The 17,014-nt window shown below is 37.9% G+C and overlaps 1 protein-coding gene across 1 annotated transcript in view; it reads left to right on the top strand.

Moving 5' to 3' along the window:
* The window catches only part of PRKD1 (protein kinase D1), a 344,329-nt gene extending 333,767 nt beyond the window's left edge, over positions 1–10,562 (top strand). The window contains exons 17-18 of the mRNA XM_082618918.1: positions 9,137–9,222; positions 10,050–10,562. Of these exons, the coding sequence (XP_082475044.1) occupies positions 9,137–9,222; positions 10,050–10,268 (305 nt within the window). The 3' untranslated portion in view covers positions 10,269–10,562. The remainder of the gene's footprint in view (positions 1–9,136; positions 9,223–10,049) is intronic.
* The last annotated feature ends 6,452 nt before the right edge of the window (positions 10,563–17,014 follow it).

Here is a 17,014-nt window from a genome sequence, read left to right as displayed (position 1 = left end):
CACCAGGAAAGGAACCTTTGATAGCAAATAAAATATAATTAATGAGATTTTTTTCCTAACAAATGATAATTTGTAGAGAGAAACTGATCTGAAGAAGTTTTAGCCAGAACATTGGCATTATAAGTGCTCAAAAATTGGCTGTTTATTTGTGCTCCAAACTGAAATGTTTCCTATATATCCCAATTATAAAAATAAAATTTCTCTTCTGAATGTATATCCTAGTTGAGTTGAAATGTGACATCTAAATATATGTGGAGATGTCAGGATATAGGAACAACAACTGTTAAATATTCTGTAAATTTGCTTTCTTTCACAATAACAACACAGAATAATATTTCAAAATGCAGAATATTAAAAATCTTATCCTACCCCTGTACTGCTCCACAATACCAATCCACTGAGCAATTACCCAGAATACTCTTATGTTGCTACTGTAATAGAAAATGTACAATTTCATGAGGAGCCCTATTTCTTCTCAGTTTGAGCCTAGCACAATGAACAAAATGTCTCTGGGTTTTTACCCACTGGTAGAAACAAACCCAATCCTTTTTCCAAATAAAAGCTTATCTCAGAGGTTTGAAAACAGCCATCATGTCACCCCAAGCTTTCTCTTCTCCTGGGCAGTCAGTTTTTTCTTTAACCTCCTGTTCACTCTGGTCCAGACACTCCCCTCTTTATGTTCTTTTTAAATCAAACCTCAAAACTGTTCTGACTCAAGGTTCAATGAGCCTGAGAGTAACGTGAATCCACCATTCCTTCATTATAAAGAACACATTTCTTTTAGCATGGCATAAAATAACACTTGATTTATGTATAAAATGTAGACTCATGTTGAGTTTACTGTGCATTTAGGACCCTGAATTTTTTCTTATAAATGTTGTTGATAAGCCACATTTTTCAATTCTGTACTTAGACTGGTTTGGTTTCGGGGGGGGTGGCTAAATAGAGGACTCTGTTTCATTTGTCCCTGTTAAATGTTATCTTACCAGTATAGCTATATATGTATGTAGTTATCTTGGAACTTATTTGTGTAATCCAACTTGTTTGCTCTTCCTGTCGGCATCCTCTGAGAAGCTATCCTGAAACCTTTCTATTGTCTTCGTTCCAGAATACTGAACAGGATGGGACCTTCTCTATGTTTATATCCATCTACTCTTGGGCCCTTTGAACAATATTAAACCAGTTTTAACTACTTTCAGTGTTCTCATACCCCTAGTCCTTTGCTATTCAAAATGTGGTCTAAGGTTCCACATGGGACTCTCAGGTTCCACCCCAGACCTACCTAATCAGAATCTACAGTTTAAGATCCCTAGATTATTCATATGGGTGTAAAAATCTGAAACGCACTGCTTAGTACAGCCATTCTCAACCCTAGGAGCACATATTAGAAACACCTGAGGTGCTTCTAAAACTACCGACACCTGGAGGCCCCTAACGATTTTTTTCACTTGACCTTTGGCTTGAGTATCAGCACTAAAAAAAAGACCAGAAAAAAACACCCAGAAACCTCTCCAAAGTGAAAATGAAAAAAAGAAAAATTCACCCCAAACTTCATTAAACTAATATAAATATATTTTAATTTAGACTTTAAATTTTGAATCAATTTGGCATCAGTTTGGGGGCTGCTGTATGCTGTGTTTAAACAATTCATGATTTCCAAGATAGTCTTTCTAGTCTTCAGGTGGAAATTAAACTGAATGTAAAGCAAAGGACTACCCAATTATAGAATAACTTTCTACAGAGGAAAGAACTGGGAAAGGAAAGACCCTGCTTGAGTCTCTAAAGGTCTTGCACTTCATTGGATTGCGGTAATTGACTCAGGAACCAGTGAGATGATGATTTCCAGCGGCCTTGTTTGCTGCCGGCAGCCTCTGGTTTCAGCCCCTGAGAGGAGCGTCCCACTTACTGTTGCCGGGGCAACAGCTTGCTGGGTTGAGAGCTGGAATGTGAAGGGTTGCAAAACGATTTTTTAAATAAACACATAACTTACCATCAGCATGAATCAAGCCAAAGGGAGAAGTACTGAGCCTACAGGGTGACAGGCAGAATGGAAAGGGAAAAAAGAAAACAAGGAGCTCAGTAGTGACAGACGAAGACTCCATCACTAGAGTGATAGTCCTGATCTGGTTTCTAATTTGAAAATTTGTACCTCAATAATTTGCAGCTGGACGAAAGACAGTATGGAAAAAACAATTTTTTCTAAACTACCATGTCTGGACAAAACAGGTCAGCCCCAGGGTTTCATAGATAATTTCTCTCATGTCAAATAAACACTGTAAAGTAAACGTGATCCGTATTGCAGATCCTCTCAGCATTATTCTGATTTTCTGATGGAAGTCATTGATCCTGTGATCCGTTTGTAGATGTGTGATGTCCTACCCTCCAGGAGTATTTTTAGCCAAATATACAAACTATATGCACATAATGTGGATATTAAAACTTAGAGCTGAGAAAATGGATATTTAAATTTCTAATTAATGTATTCAATCTATCAAATGCTATTTAGCAAGCATTTTCCTAATACATTAAATGATGCATTTGATTTTAAATATTTATGAAATTGTGCAAAAATGAATACACAATCTGTGGGACCTTAAAGCAGCTGAAATCTAGTGGGAAGAATGGGGGGACAGGCGGGTACCTAAAATGAAAGATGGGAAATGGGGGAATTCCCTGGCAGTCCAGGGATGCTTTCACTGCAGGGGTCCAAGTTCCATCCCTGATCGGGGAACTAAGATCCTGCAAGCCTCTCGGCCAAAAAGAGATGAAAAATGGAAGATGACTGAGAGGTGTGACCTGAGGGTCCTATTATGTCTTCAGATATGTCCAGTTCCATTCTTTCTGTAGGATTTTCTCCAAGCTTTGGTTGCTGTTTAGTTTAGTCATAGCTATGACACATGCAAATGTCCCTTCTGCATACTAAGAACCTATTGTCCATACACATGGTATTTGCTTTGAAATGGAGAATGACTGCAATATAGTTTCCACAATTTCAAAGATGATTCTGAATTTTGACACCCTAAGAAAATAGAATCCATACAATTAACACCGATGGAACGTTTCTTTTCATATTAAAACATAAAGCCCTTCAGCACCTGCATCTACCATTTAATTTTGTTTTTGTTCAGATATACTTACACATAACTTCAGCTATCCCAACATCTGCTGAAAGTCACATTCTGGTAAAAAAAAAAAAAAAAAAAGTTTGATAAAATTTTCTCTTCGCTTTCCTGACATTTCAGTCTCTCAGCTGATGGGGCAACAAGAGAAATTGCTGTACAGGAAGTTAGGGGAAAAGTACTTTGTTAGCCAAGAATTTGTTGTAGCAAAAAAGAAACATTAAACGTCATAAAACAGATTTTCTTTGCCCTTATTTTAATTTATAGGGAACATTAATATGAATCCATGGCCAGAGACATTTTAGAAAACACAAAACTCTGTGCTTATGAGAGAGGGGATTCTTTAAAATAAAAATCTGAACGATACAATTGTTTAAAATTTTCTAATAAGAAAGAAAAAGGAAAGACTTCTCACATTGCCCAACTGTAGCTATTTGAGGTGTTCAGAGAGCTCAGCCTTAAGACAGTTTATTAAAAATATGGAAGAAAGGGATTGAGTTTTAGGATGAATAAGAGAACAGAACTCTCAGAATAATATTAGAAAGGCTAACTCTCAGAGTAAATGGGCAAGTAGAATCAGAAAATAATCCTACCACTCTCTGAAAAAGTTGCCATCATATTTACTGCAAAGAGAAGGAAGAACTAGCCACTGCCTATTTTGCTCCTGTTTCCTTTGGGGGTGGAGAAGCGGCTCTTCAAATTGAGAGAATAAGGGAAGGAGGGTGTGAAACAAAAAATATAACTCAGAGAATGGAGGATTTTCCTGCACAGCTTTGGCCCTAGGTACGACAGCTGTTTTAAATTACATCTGCTTATTGCCCCAAACTGTGGAGAATCCAGCACTGTGTAGCAATAAACCTTAACCTCATGAAAGGCAGGTATTGGGATATGTACTTTTTGCTATATTTATGGAAGGAAGTATGGGGTACCAGGAATTGGTGGCACTCTCTGCTTCCCCAAATATCTCTTTATCCTGGGGCTCCAGATCTTCCTGGTGCTCTGGGGAACCTGGAGTTTCTGTATCCTTCTAGCTTCCGCCGTGGGTGCTAGTATCCTGTTCTGCTGACATGCCAGCATGTCACCTTTCCTTCTGACTTCCCATTCTGCTGCAGTCCCCTTCCTTACTTCCTATTTCCCACAGCCAGACCACCGTCCCTTTCTCCTTTGCTTTGTTTTTGAAAGAAGTTCACAGAATGGCCCAGTTTCATATCTGTCTTTCCCATTGTCTCTCCTTCTCTGCCCCCAGCCACCCTGCAGTTTCAAAGACCAACCCTGTCAGATTCCCTCTAGGTCAGAATTCTGAGTCTTGATTTGAGTTTTGGAACTAGAGTTGAGATCCCATTTGGAATTTTTTCCTGATTGTTGACTCTCTTGGGACTGCTGTAGCTACTCCAGTTTTACTAGTCTTTTTGCTCCTTTGCTATTGGCTTCCTTCTTCCCTTAACTTCGATCCTTTACATTTGAGGGTTACCCATAGCAGTCTCATCTGGGAGCTAGTACCTAGGGGGGAAATAGTGGTATCACAAGAGTACACTCAATGGCAGCTATAAACTATGACTGATGTTCAGAACAGGACTTATTGCATATTGAATAGGCTAACAGAGGTGCTCCTAGAGCCATTGTGGGTAATTAGTAAATCATGGATAAAATGAGAGAGATACCAGAATGCTTAAGACAGGCCAGAATTTTCTGAATTTCTAAAGGGGGGAAAGAATGGATTCTGTAATCATTCAAGAAGAAGCTTAATATTTGTCCTTGTCAAAATCCTAGAATGAATGATTAAATGAATAATTTGCAAATATTTAGAAACAAATCCTGGTACTGAGAAGGAAATGACTAAAAACCAATACTAGTCAATATTAGTTTACTTAGAATCTATTACTCCAGAATAATTGCATTCTTTTTCAATAAGATTGCCAGATAGGTAGAAGGAGTAATACCAAGGACTTATGATACTTAACTATAATAAAACATTAGAAAAAAATCTCCCACAGTAGCCTTTGGAGAAGATGATAACATATGGACTGAATGGGATACTCCCAGGAGGAAACATTGCTCATTTATGAGTGTGTTCAAAGAATAATTAATAGGCATGGCAGTTGGGCATGTAATCTATTGGAGAGTCATCAAGTCCTATGTTTAAGCCTTATCCTGAAAAAAGGTTCCTAGTAATTTGATTAATACATAGCAGATAGGCTTACTCAGTTTGGAAGTGGTGGAAAGCTAGAGGATTAGTCCCTTCGATAGGAGAGATCACATCACATTCAGAATAGTCTTTGAATGCTGAAATGTTGAGCTAAGGTCACAAAGATAGATAGATAGATAGATAGATCAATCTAGGCACTTATGTACATAAAAGTATGGTGGAAACATGACTAAGAAGAACTTAATGTTCATTATTGGAAATTTTCTAAATTTAATTAGTTTTTGAGATTATTATCGGTTAATAATAATGAGTTAATGGTATGATGTGGCTACTGCATGCCATAGTATTTAAGAGCATGGGCTTTGGAGCCAGTTACCCTGGGTTTCAACCTCAGCTGTTACCTGTGAACTGTCTGACTTCGGCCAACTTATATGACCTTTTGAAGTTTCAGTTTTTCCTTTTATATAAAATAGAGATTAAAATAGTAACTACTGGGGCCTCCCTGGTGGCGCAGTGGTTGAGAGTCCACCTGCCGATGCAGGGGACGCAGGTTCGTGCCCCGGTCCGGGAAGATCCCACATGCCGCGGAGCGGCTGGGCCCGTGAGCCATGGCCGCTGAGCCTGCGCGTCCGGGGCCGGTGCTCCGCGGCGGGAGAGGCCGTGGCAGTGAGAGGCCCACGTACCGCAAAAAAAAAAAAAAGTAACTACTTTCATATGTTTGTTAGGAGTACTTAAGAATATGAATGCGAAATTTTTTTAAAAAAGGAAAACCTTCCATCCTAGGCTATATGAATAATATCACAATTAAGTTGTCAGTTAATTGTGAGGAAAATTCTGGTCCATTGTGAACAGGAACATTGAAAAAGAGCTAGTGAACATAAAATAAGGGTGCACAGGGAGACTAAGGAAGCTAACGGAACCACAGAAGACGAGGTTAAGGTGCATCACTGTCCCCAAATCTTAAAGAGCTGTCATATAAAATAGTCAAGTTCTCCATTGCATCTAGAACATAAATAGGATTAATGTGGGTAAGTTATAAAAAGACAACTTTGGGCACAACATAGGAGAAAAGAATTCTTGTCACTGGTATCCTGCAGCACCGTTGAGATGTGAAATAGATTGGACTACTGCAGTTAGTCACTAGGACCCTAGCTAGTTATATTTAAGGAGTGCTAAAGAAAACATTTTTTTCTTTGAGTAGGATATTAATTAAAGGTCAAAGATTTTAAATGGTGCGTTTTGTCATGTTATATGTGTGTGTGTGTGTGTGTGTGTGTGTGCGCACACGCGCGCGTGCATATTTTGCCTTTGCGATTAGATTGGGAACTTTTCAGGGCTTTATCATTACCTTTTTTATTCCCAATGTCATTGCCAACAGTAATTCCTTAAGGAATATTTGGTGAATGAACAGATAAATGAATGATACACATATGCGATAGACATGGTCAATAAAGAGAATATTGTAAAAAAAACCAAAAAAACAAAAAAACAGTAGAATCTCTTTTTAAAAGTGAGCTTAGTGAAAGGCATTTTGGATGGTATATTTAATGCTGGGTTGTATGAGACTTGATTAATGAAAAGGATGTTTTAGGAGTTCCAGAAACAGTGACCAGTAGAATGGAACTCTCAAACACTATGATGAACCTATTTTCTCAGTAACACCAGGTTCCCAATATTTAACTACAGTGTCTAACATTTAATAGTTAATTATTTCTGTTTTCTGCTCTCAAGAGCCATGAAATATATTTATAAATACACAGATACACCCCCCCCACACACACACACACACACACACACTCCCACTAATTCTCTCCTTAGGTCCTAAACTATTTTCTCTGGGAGGTACTTGTCATTGGCTTGCTGTGCTTATTCAGGTCAGCTGTGTACTGCGGCTGTAGTGAGACTTGTGATTATATGCTTCATTCAGCAGAGCAATTTTTTCATCTTCACATATTCCATTCCCTTCAGACACATCTAGTTTCTCCCCTGGCCGTACTTCCTTCCCCATTAGGCAGTGTGATTCACTGTTGGGGCCCATTTGGGCACAAACCAGACTTTTTGTCGAGTTGCTGTACTCCTACCTTCCTAATTATAGAATTCAAAGCAGAAGGAGTGAATTAATAACATGTCTTTATCCCCTGCAGTGTGTGGGGAAGCATAATGCTGCGGCATGCTTACGGTAGCACACGCATTCTCCCGTCTCCCCTTATTCTCCATTTTTGCTGTGTGACTTCACAGCAGCAAGAATGGAAGGTGCACTTTACACACCAGTGAGTAAATCATGTGAATGGATGTTTTAAAGCCCATGCCCAATACACAGTTCACTGAGAGAACTATACGTTCAAAAGCTCTCTGAGAACACATGCTTGGAATTTGAAATTGTACTAAATACTGTGTTTCCTAAGATATCCTAGTGAAGGCAAGGGTGTAGGGGCATAGACAGCATTTAAATATGTGCTATTGCATTTACTTTCTCCAATCAAGCAATTCTTAGATGTTTGATTCTACAGTCCTTCCATGCAGGCAAATACTTGGAATATTAGTATCAAAGTGATACAATTCTAGATTACCAGAAGCCTGTAAAAATCATTTCTCTTTGCCTGATAATGAGAAGGATTCTGATTCATTCTGAGGGAATAAAGTGACCTTTGTTCCAGGTGGCCTCAGGACTCCTCTGACACTGTATTTTCAGACCCACACAGACTGATGTAGACCAAACAATGGAGTCAAAGCCCCCTCATTCAGGACTTGATGGTTGAGGAAATTGGGGAGTTAATTTGCATCTTTATCAGATACCTGTTAAAGATTTTTGATAGAAAGATCCATCTCTCAAGAAACTTAATGACCAGGGTTGATTAAGGGAGGGAATGGACTCTTCGGTGGAATGTGAATGCTTTCATTAGTTTGGCAGATTTCACTAAGTTCTTTTTGGGGAGAAAATGCTAACAGGAAAGATAGAAATGGGAAGTCATTACAAGAATGAATGGGAAGCATGAGGTAATGAATTTAATAAATAGTGAACAATTAATGGTATAGGCTGAAAATAATAGTTTTCAGAGAGGTGAGTGAGAACTCTGTTACATGGTACTCTGGGTAAGATGCTTTGTAGACTAGATAACTAGAAGGATCACTTTTTTTCCTAAATTACACTCTGTTGAAGTCCCAGTCAGAGGCAGAGTATGAGGCTGGATGGTTTGTGATTCTAACCTCTTAGAAGAATTCTTGTTAGACAAGTTGATTACCTGTCTTCCCTATGAAAGCAATGAAGGCTGATACAATTCCAATTCATGGATTATTTTTCAAAGTAAAGAGAAAGAGACAAAAGTGTTTCACCACTGGGCTATTGATTTTTAGGCTCTAAGTTTATCATGAGTCATGGCCTATGTTATGCTTTATTTTCTTCCTTTTAAATGTGGTGTCCAGATGTCTGTCGCTTAATTCAAGACTACGGAGCCCCTTATGTGTATTCAAACTTTAAACACATTTTGTAACAAAATTAGTAAATGCTTTCTCTTGAATATTAGTTTTATCCTGCCATCAGTGCAACACATATTTAAATGATGTATATTTGAACAAAACTCCTACTTCAGAAAAACGTATTAGAAACTAGACTAAGAGAAATTCACATCATACTCACAAAGGACTCATACTCCTTCCTCTACAATTATTTCCAATTCATTTTTTCGCATCTAAAATTAAATTAAGGCCAAGGTTTTAGAATTCTCAAGGGGAATTTTCTTCATGTTCTAGTGTCTATTATCACTGTGTTGCATTTAACTGTGTGAAATAGCAGATGTGGAATAAACTATAAATGAATTATGCATATGTTCCAGATATGTCATCTATTTTTACCAATAAAAATTTTTTTCAGCCATTGATCTTATCAATAACTTGCTGCAAGTAAAAATGAGAAAGCGCTATAGCGTGGATAAGACCTTGAGTCACCCTTGGTTACAGGTAAAAATCAATCACTGGATATTTTCTCAGTTGAATAAGCTTCTAAATATTTAAGATTCTGATACTATATATAAAAATCTTTTGTCATATTTTTTAAAGTATAATTATAATGCCAGTTTGTTTGCCAAAATGCATGCAACTTCATAGGATTTAATAACAATTTAGTATTTCTAAACCTCTTTCCCTACCAGGAAAATTGGATAAGGGAGAAACACACCATACCACACACATACACACACACACACACACCAAAAACAAAAGACAAAAAAAGAAGGGTCATAATGAAACTCCAAGGACCAGATTTCAAAGGCATCTGTATGTGTAATCCTGATAACTATCCAAGTAGATGCCCACCTGGTCATGCACTGTACTTGTTTGGAAGCTATATATTTAAAGCCAAGGCAATACTTGTAAAAGAAATGCATGGTAGATATAAAGCATATGCATGTGTTTGTTCTCTTTTAAATATTTTATTTTCACATTGAACTTAGAAGTTTAGAAAAACGATCCTCTGAAATACTGAAGGATTATTTGTAGGCATTAAATTCCAAAGGAATACCAACATTCTGCTTTGCTTGACTGCAAATATTAATTGCCCACCTTCTGATGCCTGATATCCTATAAACAGTAAACATCTGCAAAGTTTAGGTAGATAGGATGGCTTTGGTGCCAATGCTGTCACCTCAGGGTGCCTGATGAAAGACATAGCGTGGTGGGAGTGGAAGGAAAAAGGGTAACATATATGTTGTGGGAGCTGACAACAATGAAAGAGTGTTTTAATGAGTTTTAATCATATCTATGGTAATATTTTGCAATTTCTTCCTCAGGATTATCAGACCTGGTTAGATTTACGAGAGCTGGAATGCAAAATCGGGGAACGCTACATCACCCATGAGAGTGATGACTCAAGGTGGGAGCAGTATGCAGGCGAGCAGGGGCTGCAGTACCCCACACACCTGATCGATCCAAGCACTGGCCACAGTGACAGTCCTGAAACCGAAGAAACAGAGATGAAAGCCCTCAGTGAGCGTGTCAGCATCCTCTGAGTTCCATCCCATATAATCTGTCAAAACACTGTGGAATTAATAAATACATACGGTCAGGTTTAACATTTGCCTTGCAGAACTGCCATTATTTTCTGTCAGATGAGAACAAAGCTGTTAAACTGTTAGCACTGTTGATGTATCTGAGTTGCCAAGACAGATCAACAGAAGCATTTGTATTTTGTGTGACCAACTGTGTTGTATTAACAAAAGTTCCCTGAAACACTAAACTTGTTATTGTGAATGATTCATGTTATATTTAATGCATTAAACCTGTCTCCACTGTGCCTTTGCAAATCGGTGTTTTTCTTACTGGAGCCTCAATTTGGTAAGAGTCTACAGAACCTGTCCATGAAGTAGTTCTGTTCTGTGTGTCCCTTTGGTGTTCTCACTATAAGCAAACTCTTGAAGAGTAGATTATTACCAGTGTTCTATGAACAACCCCAAAACTCATGTGGAAAAAACAAATGATGGGGGCTGGGGGCTCGGGGGGATGGACATGCAATCCTAAGACACAAATGTATGAAAGAGTTTTACTGTATAGTTTCAAAGCCTTTGCCTGCCTGGTGTGCCTCAGTATATTTAAACTCCAGTAAATGGGCCTAGGTGCACCTACTACATTTTAAGCCTAAATGCCTTAGAAATGTAACTGCCATGTATGGAACAGGTATATTTTCCCCTTTCTTACAATACCCCGCTGTACTATGGAAAATCAGCAGCTAAACAACCTTTTGCCTTTGTGTATTTTTCAACAATAACAAATAAATATTCTTGGCAAAATATGTGTCCATCCGACTGAATTATTTTCATTTGTGATCCATGCTAATGTTCTCTGGCCAAGTAAGAGCAGGGGTATCTGCTCAAAAAAACCAGAGAAAGTCTCAGGGCCTAGAACTTAGCTTTGTCTAGTCTGCAGCCACAAAAGTATGTTTCCAAGTGTACTGAAACCTTTCTATCTTGCATGTCATCTAGTTTCCAGTAGAAAGGAGAATGACCAAAGCCAAACAGAATACTTGGAGACATAAGAATATTACAAACAGCAATCTCAATGTAGCCTCCTGATTTATTAGAATAATGGCTCTAATAATTTCTTTCTAAATAAGAAGATTCTGAGATGAACTATAATAACACATCAATACTGGAAAATTCCTAAAGAGAAAGCCAACTCAAGTAAAGTTCTGTAGCCTGGGGAAGACAAAACTAGTATTGGACTTAACAGACTTCAGGTGTGTGGAGTGGTTAATTGTGGGCTGTTTGTCTTTGTAGCAGGATGACAGTGAATTATCATGTATTACTGTTACTATATAACAGAAAAACAATTGTAATAAAGGTTTGGAAGAATTTCATGTGTTGTAAGCCACTTGAATATGTTACATAATTATGTTAAGACAACAGACAATATTTGCACTTGGAGGGATGGGAGGAAAATAGTTGATCTTTCCAATGGTTAATTACTATTTTGTATTATTTTAAGGGATTTGGAATTTATTCTGTGTTAAGTCTGAGGAAGTCATTCAAACTTTTTAAGCAGAAGAATAATCAACATCAACAAGTTCACTCTGCCAGCAAGACAGAGTCTGGATTGAAGCCAGGGCAGGGGTGAGCCAAAAGACCAGGTAAACTATTGTAATAACACATCGGGTATAATGAGGGCATGAACTAAGGCAGGAGTAAATAGGAAACTAGGTGGAGAGATACATATAAGAGATGTTGATGGGTGGAATCAGTGGGACTTGGTTACTAGTTGAATGTGGAATTTAAAGGAGTCCAGAGTGAATCCTAGGTTTTAGCTCAGATGAATGATGGAACTATTAATCAAAAGGAGTTATAGCCTTAAAAAGGGTAAGTTCACATTTGAACATGTTGAATATAAAGTTCCTGTTAGACATCAAGTTTGAGATATCCTGAAGATATTTAGCTATGTGTGTAGAGTTTAGGAAAGAATTCTGGAGTTGAAGGTACAGATTTGGGAGTCAATAACTCACCTCAAGTTGATAAGAATGACTCAGGTCTTTGGGGGTAGAATGAGAAAGAATGATCATAGGACACAAACCTGAGAAATATCACCATGAATGGTTCAATCAGAAAAAAAAGGAAAATTGAAAAGGAATATTTAAAGATAGAGTTACATGAAGTAATATTATGGAACTCAAGGGAAGAAGTAAGCTCAGGAATGAAGTAGACAATAGTAGAAAATATTATGGAGGAATAATGGTTTCAGCTTTTTGGGGGGCAGCCTTACCAACTATTCCAGCAGTTTGTAACAAACATTACTCTTTCTGTTACATTCAGAGTAGCATGTCAAAAGGATATATGTGTGGCCATGCTACTGACCCAACTTATTCAAACACAGGAAAGAGTAAGTAACTGCTAATGTTCAGGAAAAAAATGGGCCACTGAAAGTCATGCCACTTTCTTCCATCCAGAATATCAGTTGATGCTGCAAAGAATGCAATTTCACTGAACCAGCACCCACTTTGTATGCTAAATATCATCAATGCAGTTGTCCACACTTCACATCAGTGGTATATCATTGTGTTCAATGACATGGGCAGTAGTCTGTGTTTAATACAAGAGGCAGAGCAACATTTTTGATACAGAAGAATCTTCTGATTCTGACAAAGATAAGAGAAATGACTGACGCATGATTTAGGGAGGATGTGTCCTCTGTCATTGTTCCAGTGGCGATATTCCTTAAACGACATTATCAGTCTATTCACGATGTCATAAATTTGCTGATCTGTATATATCCAGAACCACTAGAGCAAACTCCCACTATTCTTGCTTCTGGCCTGAGCAAGAGGACAGTGCTTAGAAAAATATTTTGATCAGTGATGCTTTCGATTTGTCCATTAGCCCTAAAGAATCTTTGAGTTTAGTGAATACTCACTCTCATGGAGACTTTTTTTAAAAATATATGGTCAACCATTGTACTGAATGTGTACAATAAGTACAGCACTGAGAATAAGAAAGCCATCTGTCTCCTCTTTGCATCCATTATCAAGTTAGTGTTAATTTTGACTACTTCTATGAAGTGATTACATTTTACATACTGTCTGTTTAAACCTGTTCTAAGGAACCAAATACTGGTTCATCTGAAGATACGCTGGGGCCCGTGGAGAAGGGCCAACTGCTTTTAGTTGCCAAAAGGGAACAGACTCTTTCATCTCAGTCTTTTCACATTGTCTGAAACACTCGGAAAATGTGGGGTGTCCTCTCCACCTCTTGCCTTGTTAACTGCTGTTTATCCTTTTACCATGCATTTGACATATGTCTCATGTCTTTTTTGTTCCCCTGCTCCTCTTTAATTACCTTCTTTTTTGTTAGATAGATATTATTAATGTAACATTTTAATTCTTCTGTTGGATTTTTTACTATTTTTAACTTATTTTTTAGTGATTGCTCTAGAAATTATAATATGCATCTGTTCTTATCACAGTCTACTTCATATCAGTAATAACTTAAGTCTGGTGAAATATACAAACTGTGCTCCAATATAGCTCCATTCCCTCCACCCTTATTTGTGATGTTATTATTATATATGTTATAGATTTATATGTTATAACCCAGTTTTTTGTAATTATCATTTTATACAATTATCCTTTAAATCAGTTGAGAGAAGAAAGGTGAAAAAATACACCGTCTTTTATATTTACCTACCTTTTCCATTGCTCTTTATTTCTTCATGTGAATTCAGGGTACTGTCTAGAGTCATTTCCTTTCTGCCTGAATGACTTTCTTGAGGATTTCTTTAAGACATGTCTGCTAGCAACAAGTTCTCTCAGTCTGCATATCTTGTGAATGCCTTTATTTCACATTTATTTTTGAAGGAAAGTTTTGCTGGATATAGAATTCTTGGTTCACGGGGTTTTTTGTTTTTTGTTTTTTTCTTTCATCCTACTGCTTTTTAGCCTCTATTGTTTCTGATGAGAAGTCACCTTTAATCGTATTGTGGTTCCCTTATATGTGATGAATTATTTTTCTCTTTCCGCTTTCAGTATTTTCTCTTTGTCTTTCAGCAGTTTAAGATCATGTATCTAGGTGTGGATTTCTTTGTTTTTATCCTATTTGAGCTTATGTTTCTTAGATGTGTAGATAATTTTTTTCATACAATTGGGAAAACTCAGACCATTGTTTCTTCAAATACTTTTCTGCCCTTCTGTCTGTCTCCTTTCTGTCTGGGACTCTCATTACATATAAGTTGGTGTGCTTGGTGAGTTTTACAGGCCTCTGAAGCTCTGTTTTTGTTTTGTTTTGTTTTTGTTTTCATTTTCTTTCTGTTCAGATTGGATAATCTGTACTGATTTACCTTCAAGTTCACTTATTCTTTCTTTTGCCAAATCAAATCTGATGTTGAGCCTCTCCAGTGAGTTTTTTATTTTACTTTTTTTCCAAATGTAACTTTTCTCTCTGGTTATTTTTTATTATGCTCATCTTTCTAAAAATTATTTTCTATTAGGTGAGTCATTATCATACTTTCCTCCAGTTCTTTAAATGTGGTTTCCCTGAGTTCTTTGAACATGTTTGTAATAGCTACTTTGAAGCCATTGTTAAGTCCAATTTCTGGGCCCTCTCTCCCATCCTCTACCCCACCAGAGATAGTTTCCATTGAATGCTTTTTTTTTTTTTTTTTTTTTGCAGTGCATGGGCCTCTCACTGTTGTGGCCTCTCCCATTGCGGAGCACAGGCTCCGATGCGCAGGCTCAGCGGCCATGGCTCATGGGCCTAGCCGGTCTGCGGCATGTGGGATCTTCCCGGACCGGGGCACTAACCCATGTCCCCTGCATGGGCAGCCGGACTCTCAACCACTGCACCACCAGGGAAGCCCTGAATGCTTTTTTATCCTGTGTATACATCACAATTTCCTTTCTTTTCATGTCAAAATTATGGACTTTAACTAACATATTGTAGCAACTCGGTATTGTGACTCATCTCTTATCCTCCCCATCATAGTTATTGTTGTTGCTTTTGTTTGTTCAGTAACTTATCAGGATTAATACTCTAGAAACTGTCTTCCCTGAAGTATGCACCTGCTTATGTCTCTGCTCAGTTTTAGTTTGTTTATTTTTATTTTTATTTTTAAGACTGGCCTCCTAGATGCCACATCTAGGACAGCATAAGTTAGTGGTCAGTGATAGTTCAGAGATTGTGTTTGAACACCTTGAGCCAGTTAGACTTCTATCCTTTGCTGGTGAATCAAAGTGTGAGTTAGGTTCAAGCAGTTAATACATTTCTTTCCCTGAGATGCTTTTATTCTCTCTGTGTGCAAGGTCTTTCACTCAGTCAGGTGAAAAGTAGATGCCTAAGGCTCAGACTCTTCTCTGTGTACACCTTTGTACATACACGTAGCTTTTGAGCCATGAGAGGTGTGTGAAAACCTCCTATGTATCTTCCTAGTAAATTTCTGGCTGTTCTACCAATCTGTTCATTATCCCAATCTGCATTGCAACCTCAGGATAGCTGTAATGTTGTCCTTAAATGTTTGTTCATGATGAGATTGCTATTGTTTTTTTTTTTTTTATTAGTTTCTGCTTTATAACAAAGTGAATCAGTCATACACATACATCTGTTCCCACATCCCTTCCCTCATGCATCTCCCTCCCTCCCACCCTCCCCATCCCACCCCTCCAGGCGGTCACAAAGCACCGAGCTGATCTCCCTGTGCCATGCGGCCGCTTCCCACCATCTATCTACCCCACGTTTGGTAGTGTATATATGTCCATGCCTCTCTTTCGCTTTGTCACAGCTTACCCTTCCCCCTCCCCATATCCTCAAGTCCATTCTCAAGTAGGTCTGTGTCTTTATTCCCGTTTTACCCCTAGGTTCTTCATGCCATTTTTTTTTTAAAATTCCGTATATGTGTGTTAGCATACGGTATTTGTCTTTCTCTTTCTGACTTACTTCACTCTGTATGACAGACTCTAGGTCTATCCACCTCATTACAAATAGCTCAGTTTCGTTTCTTTTTATGGCTGAGTAATATTCCATTGTATATATGTGCCACATCTTCTTTATCCATTCATCCGATGATGGACACTTAGGTTGTTTCCAGCTCCGGGCTATTGTGAATAGAGCTGCAATGAACATTTTGGTACATGTCTCTTTTTGAATTATGGTTTTCTCAGGGTATATGCCTAGTAGTGGGATTGCTGGGTCATATGGTAGTTCTATTTTTAGTTTTTTAAGGAACCTCCATACTGTTCTCCATAGTGGCTGTACCAATTCACATTCCCACCAGCAGTGCAAGAGGGTTCCCTTTTCTCCACACCCTCTCCAGCATTTATTGTTTCTAGATTTCTTGATGATGGCCATTCTGACTGGTATGAGATGATATCTCATTGTAGTTTTGATTTGCATTTCTCTGATGATTAATGATGTTGAGCATTCTTTCATGTGTTTGTTGGCAGTCTGTATATCTTCTTTGGAGAAATGCCTATTTAAGTCTTCTGCCCATTTTTGGATTGGGTTGTTTTTTTTTTGCTGTTGAGCTGCATGAGCTGTTTATAAATTTTGGAGATTAATCCTTTGTCAGTTGCTTCATTTGCAAATATTTTCTCCCATTCTGAGGGTTGTCTTTTGGTCTTGTTTATGGTTTCCTTTGCTGTGCAAAAGCTTTGAAGTTTCATTAGGTCCCATTTGTTTATCTTTGTTTTTATTTCCATTTCTCTAGGAGGTGGGTCCAAAAGGATCTTGCTGTGATTTATGTCATAGAGTGTTCTACCTATGTTTTCCTCTAAGAGTTTGATAGT

The sequence above is a fragment of the Mesoplodon mirus genome (genome assembly GCF_964341445.2).
Source record: "Mesoplodon mirus genome assembly, chromosome: 4".
NCBI lineage: Eukaryota > Metazoa > Chordata > Mammalia > Artiodactyla > Ziphiidae > Mesoplodon > Mesoplodon mirus.
The sequence above is the reverse complement of the archived record's forward strand: the minus strand, read 5'-3'. Positions and strand labels throughout refer to the sequence as shown.